Source organism: Dothidotthia symphoricarpi (assembly GCF_010015815.1).
Source record: "Dothidotthia symphoricarpi CBS 119687 unplaced genomic scaffold P153scaffold_13, whole genome shotgun sequence".
NCBI classification, from domain to species: Eukaryota; Fungi; Ascomycota; class Dothideomycetes; order Pleosporales; family Dothidotthiaceae; genus Dothidotthia; species Dothidotthia symphoricarpi.
Genome location: NW_022985020.1, coordinates 574084 through 586975, shown reverse-complemented (window position 1 = coordinate 586975; position 12892 = coordinate 574084). Strand labels below are relative to the sequence as shown.

The following is a 12892-nucleotide window of genomic DNA, read 5'->3' as shown; positions in this document are numbered from 1 at the left end:
ATACCTACCAGACAAGCCTAGTAGATAAAGGAGCTGGCACCAAGGATAAATTCTCATCATCGTTGGTGTCTTGGAGGTGCTGGCTTCTGGTTCTACGTCTTCCACACTGCGCTCCTTCGGCAGTAAACTCACGCAAGTCTCACCCACTCGGGACTTCAGCATGGAACTTGGCGCCGCTATTGCCGTGCTATTGGGTAATCGACCCAATATGTTACCGATGCCACAATTGGTGTCGCCTTGATCAGCTTCGATCTCAAGGTTATGAATTGAAAACACGTCGTATTTCTGAGCTGAGAGTGCGAAGGTTGAGAGTGGGAAATGTTGTATTGAATGACAGACGAGGGAGGAGATTGTCACTGACCATTGTTTGCTCAACTTTCAACCAGTAGAACAAACACGTACTTCGTCAATTCTAGTGCGGTTCTTGCTTACAGTTCTGATATCTCCTGCTCTTCTTCAAGTTGTTTTCCGCCTTCTACCAGCTTGTTCAGCCACGTCCCCAGTCTTAGCGCAGCTTTACTAATCTGCAGCTCGACGATAGGCACGGCGCCATCAGCATACCCATCGGTACCTAAATCTGTGTTATTGCGAAGACGACTGTAAACATAGTCGCAAGTCCATCTGTTACTCTCCCCTGCCCAGCGTGATGCGCACTCAATGGGTGTGGTGGGGTCGCTGCAAGCAAGCCACATGTACGGAGCCTCATAGAATTCATCCTTTCGAATGCGAGACACAAGATCCAAGAAGAAAGGATCGATCGATTCATGGGAGAAGGGCTTGCTGACGTTGGCTGCGAAATACGGGATATAGCCATCCCAAACCTAGCTTGTAAGCTAAATTAGATGATACGAAGAAGGATAGTACTCACAGCATGCAGCTCTGTGGACACATTGCCAAACTTGACTTTCACAAAGTTTCCTCCTGCAGCTCTTCCGGACGCATGGAGCGGCTGATTGATGTCACCTAAGAAGTGTGCTACCCATTTCAGCGCGTACGAGCAGGTCAAGTTAGTGCCTGCACTCAAAACGCCATTCTTCACGTCGTCGATGCATCCGCTCAATATTTGAGTCTGGTTCGAAATCGCGCTTACAACACACCCGCCTTCAGCACAGTCGCGCGTGTAGTTGAGATGGCAGGACTGAGGCGCGTTGTCGTGTGTATCTATCCAATGCCACTGGTAAGAGAAGCGCCCTTCACTTGTGTGTGCGTATGCGTCTGCCCAGGCTGCGGCACGTCCAACAGAGCCATTATACTGAGGCTCGAGGATCTTGGCAAGGACAGACGTAGTTTGAGGAGTGAAGAACTGCTCTGCCATGAAGCCTATCTGATTGTGGACTGGGAGTGTTAGCCTTAGGAACCACTAAACACCTGCTGAGGTTGGCACCATCTGTGTTCCATGCTGAGGCCGAAGCCACCAAGCCTGTCCCGAAAAGCAGCTTTTGGACGAGCATGTTGATGATTGTTGGACGACTAGTACGAGCTGAATGTTATGTGGAAATACAGTTGAGTATGTGAGGTATGGGAGTGGAAGTTGAGGCACAAAGTTAGTTGTGCGTATATGGCAAAATGAGTTTTCGCGTCTTCTCTATGGGATCCTCGAGGTCGCGAAACGCGTTCGACAACAGTCCTCCACGTCTTATGGAGGTTGTTGACGCGTGATGGGGACGGGTGACGTGCCTGCCGAGTCCACCTGTCGATCATTGCCGGGGTTGTTGGACGCTAGGTGATAACGGGAACAGCGCCAGAGCTGAACTCTCCTGCGTTGACACCATGATTGTGCAGTCGTGAACACTTCCTTTATACCCAAACAATAGCGATTGTAGTTTCCTGGTAGTGGTTGTCTCAGAAAAATATTTATGGCATGAGAAAGATACACCCCCTCGCATCCCCGCGGTTGAGTGTGGAAGCCGGAAGTAAGCAGCTTTCTTCGCAGCAAAAACCTCCAACAGTATTGAATGAAAAATGGCAATTAACAGAGCATAATGGGGTTCAATCTGTAAGATTAAAGCAACATATAAACCTGAACTGTAACTCTGCAGATCCTGGTTAGAAAACTTACCAAAGATCGGTGTCAACTCCAGCTTTTACACTTAACCGAGAACCTCATTTGTCGCCGAATCCGTATCCTCCACCATTGTTGTCCCCCTGGGCGAGGATTGCAGCATGAACGCGGGACCCAAAGGCATCGAAAACGACTGGGTATCCACGCTTAGCTCTTGTGATGGCGGCCGTTGGCCGCTACCTCCACACGAACCATGGACGAGCGGAACCTCAGGTGGGGAATGGGTCGACCTGGAAGCACACAAGAACTTTTAAAAAGATCTTGCCCCGCTGGGTCCTTACGAGTGTGAAGAATTCTGCCTACCCAAACAACAACCGTAAGATTACATGCGTCGTCATCGTCAAGCACCTTCCGTGTAGACAAACGGAAACAGGGGAACCCACCAAGTTCGAGCACTCTTGCTCAACTGCTTCCCTCACCTTTCAACTATCTTCAACGGTCACTACACGATCACGGCGCAGAGCCTGCTTCGACTTCAACCACCATCTCGTCCTCAAAAAGGTCCATCTGGATCAGTACTGTCGCAATGCTTCGGGTTTCTCTTCAAGCCACACGAGCTTGCTTGAAGCAGTCCAAATCAGCTCAGGTCCAGCCGCTCAGCACCGCCTCAGCACCCGAATTTGCTATGCGCACCAGTCAGGCAGTGAATGAGTTCCAAGCGGTGCAGCCTTCGGCCTCCAAGACCAACGAATTCCTCAGCTCTAGTGCTTGCAAGGAAGCGTCCCGACAGAGCAAACAAATTATATGGCTAGCGAAGCACTCTCTTCGAGTCGCATCAGCGACAGAAACCAGCAATGCGATAAACGGCGTTCGATCGATGAAGGACAGCACAACCCAGGGCTTTGGTATTCAAAGTACCTCTTTCACACCCAGATCACTCTGCGCTGAGCCGTGGGATGGCCCAACGATATGGGCACACCTGTGGTGAGTATGGTACTCTCTTCCTGATCATCGGCAGCTAATGTAATTGTGCATCAGGTAGAGTCGGCGTGCAATTACTCCAATTCTGCTATTGCTTCGCAGCAAATTCCTCGATTCGCTTCATCCTGACGTGTCACGGGCTGATCTGGCGTGGCATGGAGATCTGGCGAAGTGGTTGACATTTGGCGTAAAGAAGTCCAGCAATTCCTGGCCTCGAGAGAGGTAGACGTTATAGTGGAGATGACATGAGACGAGCGAAGGTGACGATAAGGACTAGTGATACCCTATACATGTGGCTTGCTTGGTGCAAAGGGAGTGGATACGCGTACTTACACCGAATACGCGCATCGCGTATTCTAATACATGACTTAAATAGCTGGCCAGTATGGCGCAGCAGAGCTAGACCGTTTGTCTCGATATGAAGCGTGCACAGCCGCCAATGACGCGACATAACTTCTCCGCAACAACGGTGTCATAGCGCGTAAGGATTCAAGCATCAAGCTCCTTGCACCTGATGCCTTACACCTAGCTCTAAGAACCTATAATGATTACATTCCTTTGCTGATCTGTCTCGATTATTCTCTCCCTTGACCATCCAGTATTCAATGTCGAGCTCACGCAATCCCTCTAACAATCCAAATGCGCCCCGCGATGGCGATGCCCCACCAACACAACAGCCGCCTCGGTACTCAGAGCAAGATGCGATAGAACTTCGCGACAACGCGCCTGAGAGCGCATCGCGATCAAACCCACGGCCAGCTAATACGTCATCGTCCCAAACATCAACTATAAAGCCTGAGGCTTCAGATTATGTAGGCTCATATCGCCCATCCAATGCGCAAGCACACATCTCGTCAGTATATGATTATATGGTCAGTTTCGTCTGCTCACGAGACACAGTTCCGCTTCAAATACCCACCATGGCTTCGACCCAAGTCAGGTCGACGAACATGCGGCGCCAATTCCCGACCTACCTCCCCCCGCCTACACCGAATTACCAGGCCAAATATCGGGCGAGAACAACGACCTAGGCACAAACGCAATAGTCGCAGAAGATGGCCGAGTCAACATTCGAATTGATCAAAAGAGTCGCTCGCTCACGCAGCTCATTGTCCCACAAATCCAGCGCCAACTCACACAGGTACAGCAAGAGCCTGCGCCTCCTCCACCATACATCCCAGAATTCCTAGGCGGCGCGCCGGGCCAGAACCCTCCTCCGCCTCTGAATCTCGTCATACAAGTAGTTGGGTCTCGAGGCGATGTTCAGCCTTTCGTTGCACTGGGGAAAGTGCTGAAGGAGACGTACAATCACAGAGTACGGCTGGCAACACATCCCACATTCAAGGACTTTGTCATTGAGAACGGGCTCGAGTTTTTCAGTATCGGTGGCGACCCTGCCGAGCTTATGGCTTTCATGGTCAAGAACCCTGGCTTGATGCCTGGATTTGACACTATGCGAAGCGGTGACATTGGTAAGAGGAGGAAAGGAATTGCAGAAATTCTACGCGGAACGTGGAGGTCATGCATTGAGACTGGCAATGGTCTTGGTGTGGATCCTCTGGAGCAGACTGTAGAGGAATGGATGGGCGTCGAAGACCAGTTGCCTGAACAGTTGAAGAAGCCCTTCGTTGCCGACGCAATCATCGCAAACCCTCCAGCTTTTGGGCATATTCATTGTGCAGAGAAGCTGGGAATACCACTTCATATGATGTTCACGTAAGTCTTTGACTCAATACTTCTAATGTGCAGTTCTGATTGAAGCAGAATGCCCTGGTCGCCCACACAGCAGTTTCCCCATCCGCTCGCAAACATTCAGTCCTCGAACGCAGATGCATCCATAACGAACTATATATCATACCTCATGGTGGATTTATTGACGTGGCAGGGATTGGGAGATGTCATCAATAAATTCCGTAAGGAAAGTCTTCACCTAGACCCTATCAGCATCATTTGGGGTCCGGCCATGCTTGCGCGGCTCAAGATTCCGTTCACATACTGTTGGTAAGCTATACTTTTGAGCTCTTCACAACTATGTCTAATTCGTCTAGGTCACCTGCGCTCATCCCAAAACCAAAAGACTGGGGTCATAACATCTCAGTTGCTGGCTTCTACTTTCTCGACCTGGCGCAGAACTACACTCCAGAACCGGCTCTTGCGGCTTTCCTAGACGCTGGAGAACCGCCTGTCTACATTGGGTTTGGATCTATTGTAGTGGACGACCCAAATGCAATGACTACAATGATCTTCGAAGCCGTGAAGAAGACCGGAAAACGAGCGTTAGTCTCAAAAGGTTGGGGCGGTCTTGGAGCAGATGAACTCGGTATTCCTGAAGGCGTTTTCATGCTTGGAAATTGTCCTCACGATTGGCTGTTCAAGCGCGTCTCCGCTGTGGTCCATCATGGTGGTGCTGGCACTACAGCCGCAGGAATCGCCGCTGGACGACCGACAGTTGTAGTGCCATTCTTTGGTGATCAGCCATTCTGGGGCGCGATGGTTGCGAAAGCCGGCGCCGGACCGGATCCTATCCCTTACAAAGATCTCAACTCAGAGAAGCTGGCAGGAGCTATCACAGAGGCTCTCCGTCCCGAATCATTAAATCGAGCGCAAGAATTGTGCGACAAGATCAAGCAGGAAGAAGGAAGTCAGGTGGGTGCTCAAGCCTTCCATCAGATGCTCAAATACGATGAGCTGCGATGCGCAGTCGCGCCGAGTTTGCCAGCTGTATGGAGGGTCAAACGAACACAGACCAAATTGAGCGCCAGAGCTGCAACGATACTTGCTCAGGAAGGTGAACTGGACTTTGCTGACTTGAAACTGTGAGTTTTATGGCAATATCTCCATACTCAGCTGACAATCATAGTTTTCAATCTCGTGAATACGAGATAGATGGTGGTTCAGTCGATCCAATTTCTGGAGGAGCAACGGCGATAATGGGTACTGCGACGTCAATCATGATGGGTGTCGCCGACATGCCCATTCAAACGCTAAAGTTACTCAACATCCATCCCGACGCTTCTGGCTCAGGAAAGGGCAAAGGCAAAGCTGCAGGTGCTGATGCTCCGTCAATCGGAGAGTCAAGCCGCACTGGTCGTCCAGAAGCTGCTAGAGCTTCAACAGGTACTACTGATACATCTGTTACAAGCGGTGCCAGCACACCGACAGCAGTACACACTCCTGGCGTACCTGGCAGTCATGCTCGAAGCAACTCGGATCTTACAGAAGTGACAAGCCCAGGTACCTATGGAACGCCTTCCCATAGATCAAGCTTTATGTCTCAAGCGTTCGCCGCTTCGACTGGTCGCTCATCTTCACCATCCGGAGATCGCCTCAGCCACAAAGATCAAGCGGGTTCGATATCGGGTACAGAGGCGCGCACTAATAGCGGGTCGACATCGGGGTTCTCGGCAAACATGAAGACTGCTTTCGAAACAGGCAATGTAGAGACTGCTCGTGATACAGGAAAGGGGCTCGCTAGAATTGTCGGCGCAGGCTTCAAGTCACCAATGGACTTTTCTTTGAATGTCGCACAAGGTTTCAATAATGTACCGAAGCTCTATGGAGCAGATGTTAGACCGGCAGATAAGGTCACTGATTTCCAAAGCGGGATCAGAGCAGCGGCGAAGGTAAGCTGAAATTTACCTTTGAGAAGCAGTGTCTAACATCCTTGCAGGGTTTTGGGTTCGGACTATATGATGGCATTGCCGGCCTTGTTACGGATCCTTACAAAGGCGCCAAAAAAGAAGGTGGCGTCGGGTTTGTCAAAGGCGTCGGTCGCGGCATCTTTAGCGTGCCCTTTCGCGTCATGGGAGGTGCCTGGGCTGTGCCTGGTTATGCAATGAAAGGTCTGTATCAGGAAATGATCAAGAGTAAAGGAAAGACCATCACGAACTACATCGTTGCAGCACGCATTGCGCAAGGATACGATGAAGCACTATCGGTCTCTCCGACGGAAAGAGCAGCAATCGTCAACAAATGGAAGTACGTCAAGGTCGGTATGAAGAAAAAGAAGAATCCAGGAGGGGAACAACTTGACTCGCTGCACGCGCTTGTCAATGATAAGAGGCAGAGGAAGGATGATCGATGGCAGAGAGTTAACTCGCAATCCCAGCGTCCCGATACCCATCCCACATCTCCACCTGCTACAGTAGAGTATGCAAGTCCTCAAAGTTCAACTACCATCCCGGCATGGAGACAAGCCGAACTCGGGCTTCGATCGAATTCAAGCGTATCCTCAACTTCGACGCCTCAGCACGCAGCTACTTTCCCTCGCACAGGGAACGCACAAACCGAGCAATCCCAGCTTGCACTAGAAGGCCAGCTCATCGCGGAAGAAGAAGCCGAACGACGCGAGATTGAAGCCGCCATCGCAGCGTCAGTTGCCGAATCTTCACGAGGAAACGCGGAAGAGGACCAGTTGATGGCACAAGCTATCCGGGCCTCGATCGCGGAACTCGAAAATGTACCAGCCAATGCAGGACCTACCGACGAAGAGGAAGCTCTGCAGCGTGCAATGAATGCCAGCCTTGAAGAAGCTAGACGCAGTGGGCGTACGGAGGATGAACAACGCACTCTTGAAGAGACGCTCCGCAAGTCTATTCTCGATACTTCGCGCCGTCGACAACATGGTTCGGAATCAGAATGGGGATCTAGTGATGACGAAGACGACGCGGATCTGCGACGAATTCTTGCAGAGTCTAAGGAGCTCGCGCACTTGCATCAGGACTTCCCGCCGGAATACCAGGCCGCTGTTGCAGCACAACAGGGTGGCACTGCGGAAAACCAACGAGGTAATGTCATCGGAGCTCAGCAAAGCGGTGTACTTGGCGGGACGCATGAGCACTCTGAGTCGCACGATGATGAGGATGCAGAGCTCAAGAAAGTACTCGAGGAGAGCGAACGCGAGGAGAAAGACCGGGCGGAGAGTTTGCAGAAACAGATGACCGAAGAGGATATTGTGATGGAGTATGTGAGGAAGCAGAGCTTGCTGGAGGAGCAGCACAGGCAACGGGTACTACAGGGGAGAGATACGGCGGGTGAGAGCTCGGGTGCTGGAGCGGGACGATGATGAGACCTTGGCTGAAGGGACAGAATTCTTTGGTTTCATGATACCCCCGGATGAGCATACCTGGTTTTACGGTCAACTTCCTAAGTTAGTGAATATCATATGTGAGTAACAACAAATCAAGTTTCGGTGCACGAGGTATCTTTGAGAATTGTCTTCATATTCAAAAACCTGAGTAGGTTGTCAGATGACTGTGTCTTGGATTCTGTGTAGCGTTTCGTACTTATTATGCCACTTCGATAACTTCCAGAAAGTTACCGCTCGCAACATCCAAAAACGCCTCAGAGCCAGACTTCAACGCAAAATCCCGAAACGCCGTTACATATGTCACAGTGAGATTCATCATCCTGTGGCCTTCTAGCGTTCCCAAAACCAGACCGATCTCGGGCTGTAGCTGTTTCTGGAGATCTAAACCCAAAGCGATGAGCGGCAGATCAGAAAAACTGTAATGAGCTGCGCCTTTGACTTCGAACTCTTTTTTCCATCCTGTCAACATCGGCCATACAGATTTCCACGACGGATCTGTTTCCTGTGTCTTGTTCTCATGTCCTAATAACACGAATGGTCGGTCAAGACCGGCTGTCAAAACGCGCTCAAACATGGTTCCGTCGATGTTCATGCCACCGCGGAAAGACGGGACTTGTGACATTGCAGCAGCTGCGGCGGCTCCGCCTAGGGAATGTCCGAAGATCGCTGTGTTGGAGATGTGAGATATGTGTGGGTAGCTGGGAAAGAGTCTGTCAGCGAAAGATATGTTTTTGAAGCTCGCGGTATAGAATGGCGATGTCATCGACACGTGTGGTAAGGGCTAGCTTAACTTCAGCATCTATGCTGATGTCAACAGCTGGGATGACCGTTCTATCCGGAAATTCGACGAAGTCGGCGTCGTATGGGTGATCGATCGAAATGACGAGATATCCTGCCGCGGCTACGCTTTGTAGCATGCTATTGTATAGTATCCGTGATGTACCAAGGGCGCAGGAGAAGAACCAGGAACCATGACTGATCGGAGCCTGCCATCCTTCGCGAAAGGGTCGAGCCGGTCTGGGTCCGTTAATTGGATAGAGGTAATCGCAACGTCGAAGTTGCTGGGTCCGACGATTGGAAGTTGCGTTGAAGAGACTGCAAAAGATAACGAAAGCACTCGAAGTGCGATGATGAAGGTTTCGAGAGGTGCCATGATAATCAATATGATAAGTATGTTGTGACTACGAAGGCAGAGGGAATCAATCGATCTCGGTTGAAAGTGATATTACCAACTATCAGGTCTTTATATACACAAATCAAAGAGTCAGCCCTCCTGAAAGAATGCATCGATGGCATGTTAGGGCCACTATCAAACTAGATTAGGCGCGCAGTTTCACTTCCTAATCTGGTTAACGTCTTCATCGGATGACCTACGCTTCGGCCCTTCGTAGTGTTCTCCCAGACACCTAAAAGAGTACCATTACCAAATCGAAACATTATAAATAAGCGGTTTCTCGAGCTCCGTCTCTGACACCGTAACACTCTCGGCTGTCAAGTCAATAGTACATGTATCCCTTTCTGCCATTGGTTACAGCTCTTCTCATGCCTTCAATTATTGGACCATACGATGGACGAAAAGCTCGTCGGAAACGCTGCGATACATGTATAAAACGCCAAATCAGGGTAATATACCATTCCAGAACGCATTCCTAGCCATAAGCTACAGCTTCACTGACAGAACAAGTGCCATGGAGGGATACCTTGCGGGAACTGTAGACAAACGAATCGATTATGCGGGGTGACAACTAAACATACGGACGTCAGCTTGGTTTTCGTTCGTCAATTTTCGAATGACGAAACAAAGGAGAACATCATATTTCCTCTACGTCAATCGATATGCCCAAAAGGAACGGACCGTTATCTCTCGTACTTCTTCACGTCGTTCCTACCCATGAACGTCTTCACGAGCAATGCCATCCCCATGCGTAATGACCTGCTAGCCTTGTCGAAGTCCTCGCCTGCACTGAGAGACGCTATTGATGCCGTGGCTGCAATGCATGTCAAAAGACAGGGCCAGTCGTTTTCCACTGAGCAAAACAGAAACGTCGAGGCCTTGCAAGCTTACGCACGATCCGTACGCTGCGTCCAGGAAAAGCTTGCCACCAACACATTCATGGACGACCAGGCGGCACTGTGGATAACCTTTTTCCTGGGCCTCTTCGAGGTATGTATGGAGCATCTATAGATTCAGCCCCCTCCTTTGGTACCCACAGACTGATTCAAATCATACCAGCAGATGCGTGACTCGACCGGCACAAACTGGCTATCCCACTTCTTGCATGGAACATCTACAATGCTCTGTCTCCAGAAACCCGAGACCTTGAATTACCCAGGTTTCCACAACGCACAACGACGCTCATTTTTCCTCACTACGCGGATCTTCGAAATATCCCGTTCCTTGATCTTCTCCTCTTCTAGTTTCCTCAGCAAATCGGATTGGACTGCTGCTTTCGCGAAGCTCTGGGAGGGAGAAAGTGTAGCTTTCTGGCATCCAAAAGAAGCACTGTTCGATATCTTACCACATGTCTCAGAGCTCAACATCAATGCATTGAATTTCTGTGAAGATGCACCGCGTTTGTCATTGGACACGCGACGAACTCTGAGTGAGTCGCTGGGCAATGAGGGGCTCGTTCTGCAAGCATTCTTACAACAGTGGTGGGTAGACGCAGTCGTGTGGGGAAAAGCTGCTCAACATGGTGTCGCCCCTTTTCCAGGCCAAAATGGTCCTGGCACTGAGTTCTTGATCGCGCATATCTAGTACCACGCCATCAACACATATCTTTCCGGAACTTACGACTACCACCCGCACTGGACTTGTGCTGACGCGCCAATTCTTCTTCAAAAAAGAATCGACTGGCATGTCTCTGAGATCCTTCGCATAAGCCATGACCTATTAGCGCAAGGTATTGCGGGCATTCCGCTATTCTTTCCACTGCGTGTCGCTGGAGCCCGAGCAACTGGGGAGCTAGTGAGGAACGATATACTTGGTCTCCTGCAGACAACGTCGAGGCGAGGGTTTGTGGTGGCTGAAGCTTTTGTAGTTGAGTTGTCGGACTTATGGGCACATAAAGATACTAGTAGTTGTTGACAGAAGCAGATATGCATTACGCTGGACCAGATGAAACAATATTTGAAAAAGAATTGACCGAGATAACCAATTGAGCAATCAAGGAGGTTCATGGCAAAATACATACAACGTAGCTGTGATTTTCCGTTGCCATACTTACAATGTGGTTCGACCAACCACCCTCTGACGGGTGAATACCATCTTACACCTTCTGCTTGAACCTCCCTCTCGTCTTTGCACACCTAGCAACAACAAGAATCACACAACCAAGCAACATGATCGATCCAGTGAACACTTGCAGCCAGAAATACGCAGCTGTACCATCACCCAACCTACTCTCGCCCATCTTGATCAATTCGCCACCGATCGGACCTCCCAACAAACTCGACACAGCAACAACCGTAAACGCCATGCCGATCTTGATGCCTGTCTTGTGCGGCTCGTCGTTCAGCGACGCAATACCAGCTTGCAGCAGCGAGGAGATACCGCCGGCGCAGAACCCATAGCTAACTGCCCACGGAATCATGCTACGGATGGATGTTACGTACGGCCAGGAGAGCAGCGTGAAACTGCCCAGGAGAAGGATGAGGATGTACGTGTTGATAGTGCCGAAAACGTAGTCGGAGAGCAGGGCAGGAATGATACGGCCTGGAATCCCCGAAGCGTTGAGGATCAGCAGTACGATGAACGACGACGAGTTCTCTCCGTGCAACGCGTGAACAGTGAATTCGCGGACGTAGAAGTACGGGATCCACAGCCCGGCGAACACAAAGAACATGGCCGCTACGTACAAGGCGTAGCTCGGCTCCAGGAACGCACGCCACTCGACGAAGCCCTGCCTCTGGCTCGCAGGGCGTCCGCGCTCCGTCTTGCTCTGCGCAAACGCCTGGATGAGCAGCGAGTTGACGAGCACAACGCCGCACATGATCCACAGCGTCCACGAAATGCCCAGCGAGTTAACCGTATACCTTGCGATAACGGGGAACAGCATACCGCCCGTCGCGCCCCCACATCCCGCAATCCCCATGGCAGTCATCTTCACCCTGCTGCCCTCGAACCAGCGCGCCGTGGTCGTCACAGCAGGACAGAACATCAGCCCATGGCCCACCCCCTGGAACATGCCGTGGAACACAAAGCTCACGCCCCAGCTCTTGCTGAATCCCGCGACCAGCAGGCCGATGATCTGCAGCAGGCTGCCGGCCCCGAGACACACGCGGTAGTGCCCCTGGTCCAGCGCCCACCCGGAAAACGTGCCCAGGAAGAAGACGAAGAAGATGTGGATGCTGCCGATCCATGCAACCCTCGCGGGCCCAGCGGCGAGAAGCACCTCGTACCGCGGCTGGAAGATGCCGAAGGACTGGATTAGCCCGAACGAATTCATCATCACTAGGTGGCCGACGAGGACTTGCAGCCAGGCTTGCGTGCGGGTACGGGCGGCTGAGGCGGCGGGGCGGAAGAAGGAGGTGGGCGCTGGTGAGTTCAGCGCGGGTGTGTTGTGTGAGGGCAGCTCGTTGGCGGCCAGGGGGCTGCGAACCCATTTTCCAAAAGTGGAGAGGAAAGTGAAAGACATGTTGATATGTGATAGATGTTGAGATGAGTGTAGTAGAGGGAAAAGAAGGAAGAACAAGACTATATACAAGAGGAGCAGAAGATTTCCCCCCAAGAAAAGAGAGAAAATTCTTGAAGACTGGTACTGATAGCTATGAGCAACCAGCCATCTGAACAAAAACACACCTTACCGCTCAATCGCACA

General features: G+C 51.0%; 6 protein-coding genes across 6 annotated transcripts; 3 read left to right on the top strand and 3 right to left on the bottom strand.

Moving 5' to 3' along the window:
- Positions 1–152: 152 nt before the first annotated feature.
- On the bottom strand, positions 153–1648 carry P153DRAFT_367951 (phospholipase C/P1 nuclease). Its single transcript, XM_033668394.1, has 3 exons — positions 1385–1648; positions 869–1335; positions 153–821 (listed from the first exon to the last, which is right to left on the bottom strand). The coding sequence occupies exons 1-3, from the start codon at positions 1449–1451 to the stop codon at positions 429–431; spliced, it is 927 nt and encodes a 308-aa protein (XP_033522440.1). The 5' UTR covers positions 1452–1648; the 3' UTR covers positions 153–428.
- Positions 1649–2588: 940 nt separating this feature from the next.
- Positions 2589–2990, top strand: P153DRAFT_387022 (uncharacterized protein; the record flags this gene model as incomplete). Its single annotated transcript, XM_033670602.1, has 1 exon — positions 2589–2990. One exon carries the CDS (start codon positions 2589–2591, stop codon positions 2988–2990), a length of 402 nt encoding a protein of 133 aa, XP_033522439.1.
- Positions 2991–3521: 531 nt separating this feature from the next.
- Positions 3522–8048, top strand: P153DRAFT_343162 (glycosyltransferase family 1 protein; the record flags this gene model as incomplete). The annotated part of the gene is made up of 6 exons (XM_033665993.1): positions 3522–3836; positions 3884–4699; positions 4748–4984; positions 5032–5799; positions 5844–6606; positions 6654–8048. Exons 1-6 carry the CDS (start codon positions 3589–3591, stop codon positions 8046–8048), a joined length of 4227 nt encoding a protein of 1408 aa, XP_033522438.1. The 5' UTR covers positions 3522–3588.
- Positions 8049–8266: 218 nt separating this feature from the next.
- Positions 8267–9296, bottom strand: P153DRAFT_367947 (uncharacterized protein). The gene has a single exon (XM_033668393.1). The coding sequence runs from the start codon at positions 8833–8835 to the stop codon at positions 8272–8274; it is 564 nt and encodes a 187-aa protein (XP_033522437.1). The 5' UTR covers positions 8836–9296; the 3' UTR covers positions 8267–8271.
- Positions 9297–9489: 193 nt separating this feature from the next.
- Positions 9490–10831, top strand: P153DRAFT_397926 (uncharacterized protein; the record flags this gene model as incomplete). Its single annotated transcript, XM_033671600.1, has 3 exons — positions 9490–9695; positions 9757–10236; positions 10306–10831. Exons 1-3 carry the CDS (start codon positions 9579–9581, stop codon positions 10828–10830), a joined length of 1122 nt encoding a protein of 373 aa, XP_033522436.1. The 5' UTR covers positions 9490–9578.
- Positions 10832–11277: 446 nt separating this feature from the next.
- P153DRAFT_367946 (MFS general substrate transporter) lies at positions 11278–12210 on the bottom strand. Its single transcript, XM_033668392.1, has one exon. The coding sequence runs from the start codon at positions 12173–12175 to the stop codon at positions 11342–11344; it is 834 nt and encodes a 277-aa protein (XP_033522435.1). The 5' UTR covers positions 12176–12210; the 3' UTR covers positions 11278–11341.
- Positions 12211–12892: the final 682 nt, after the last annotated feature.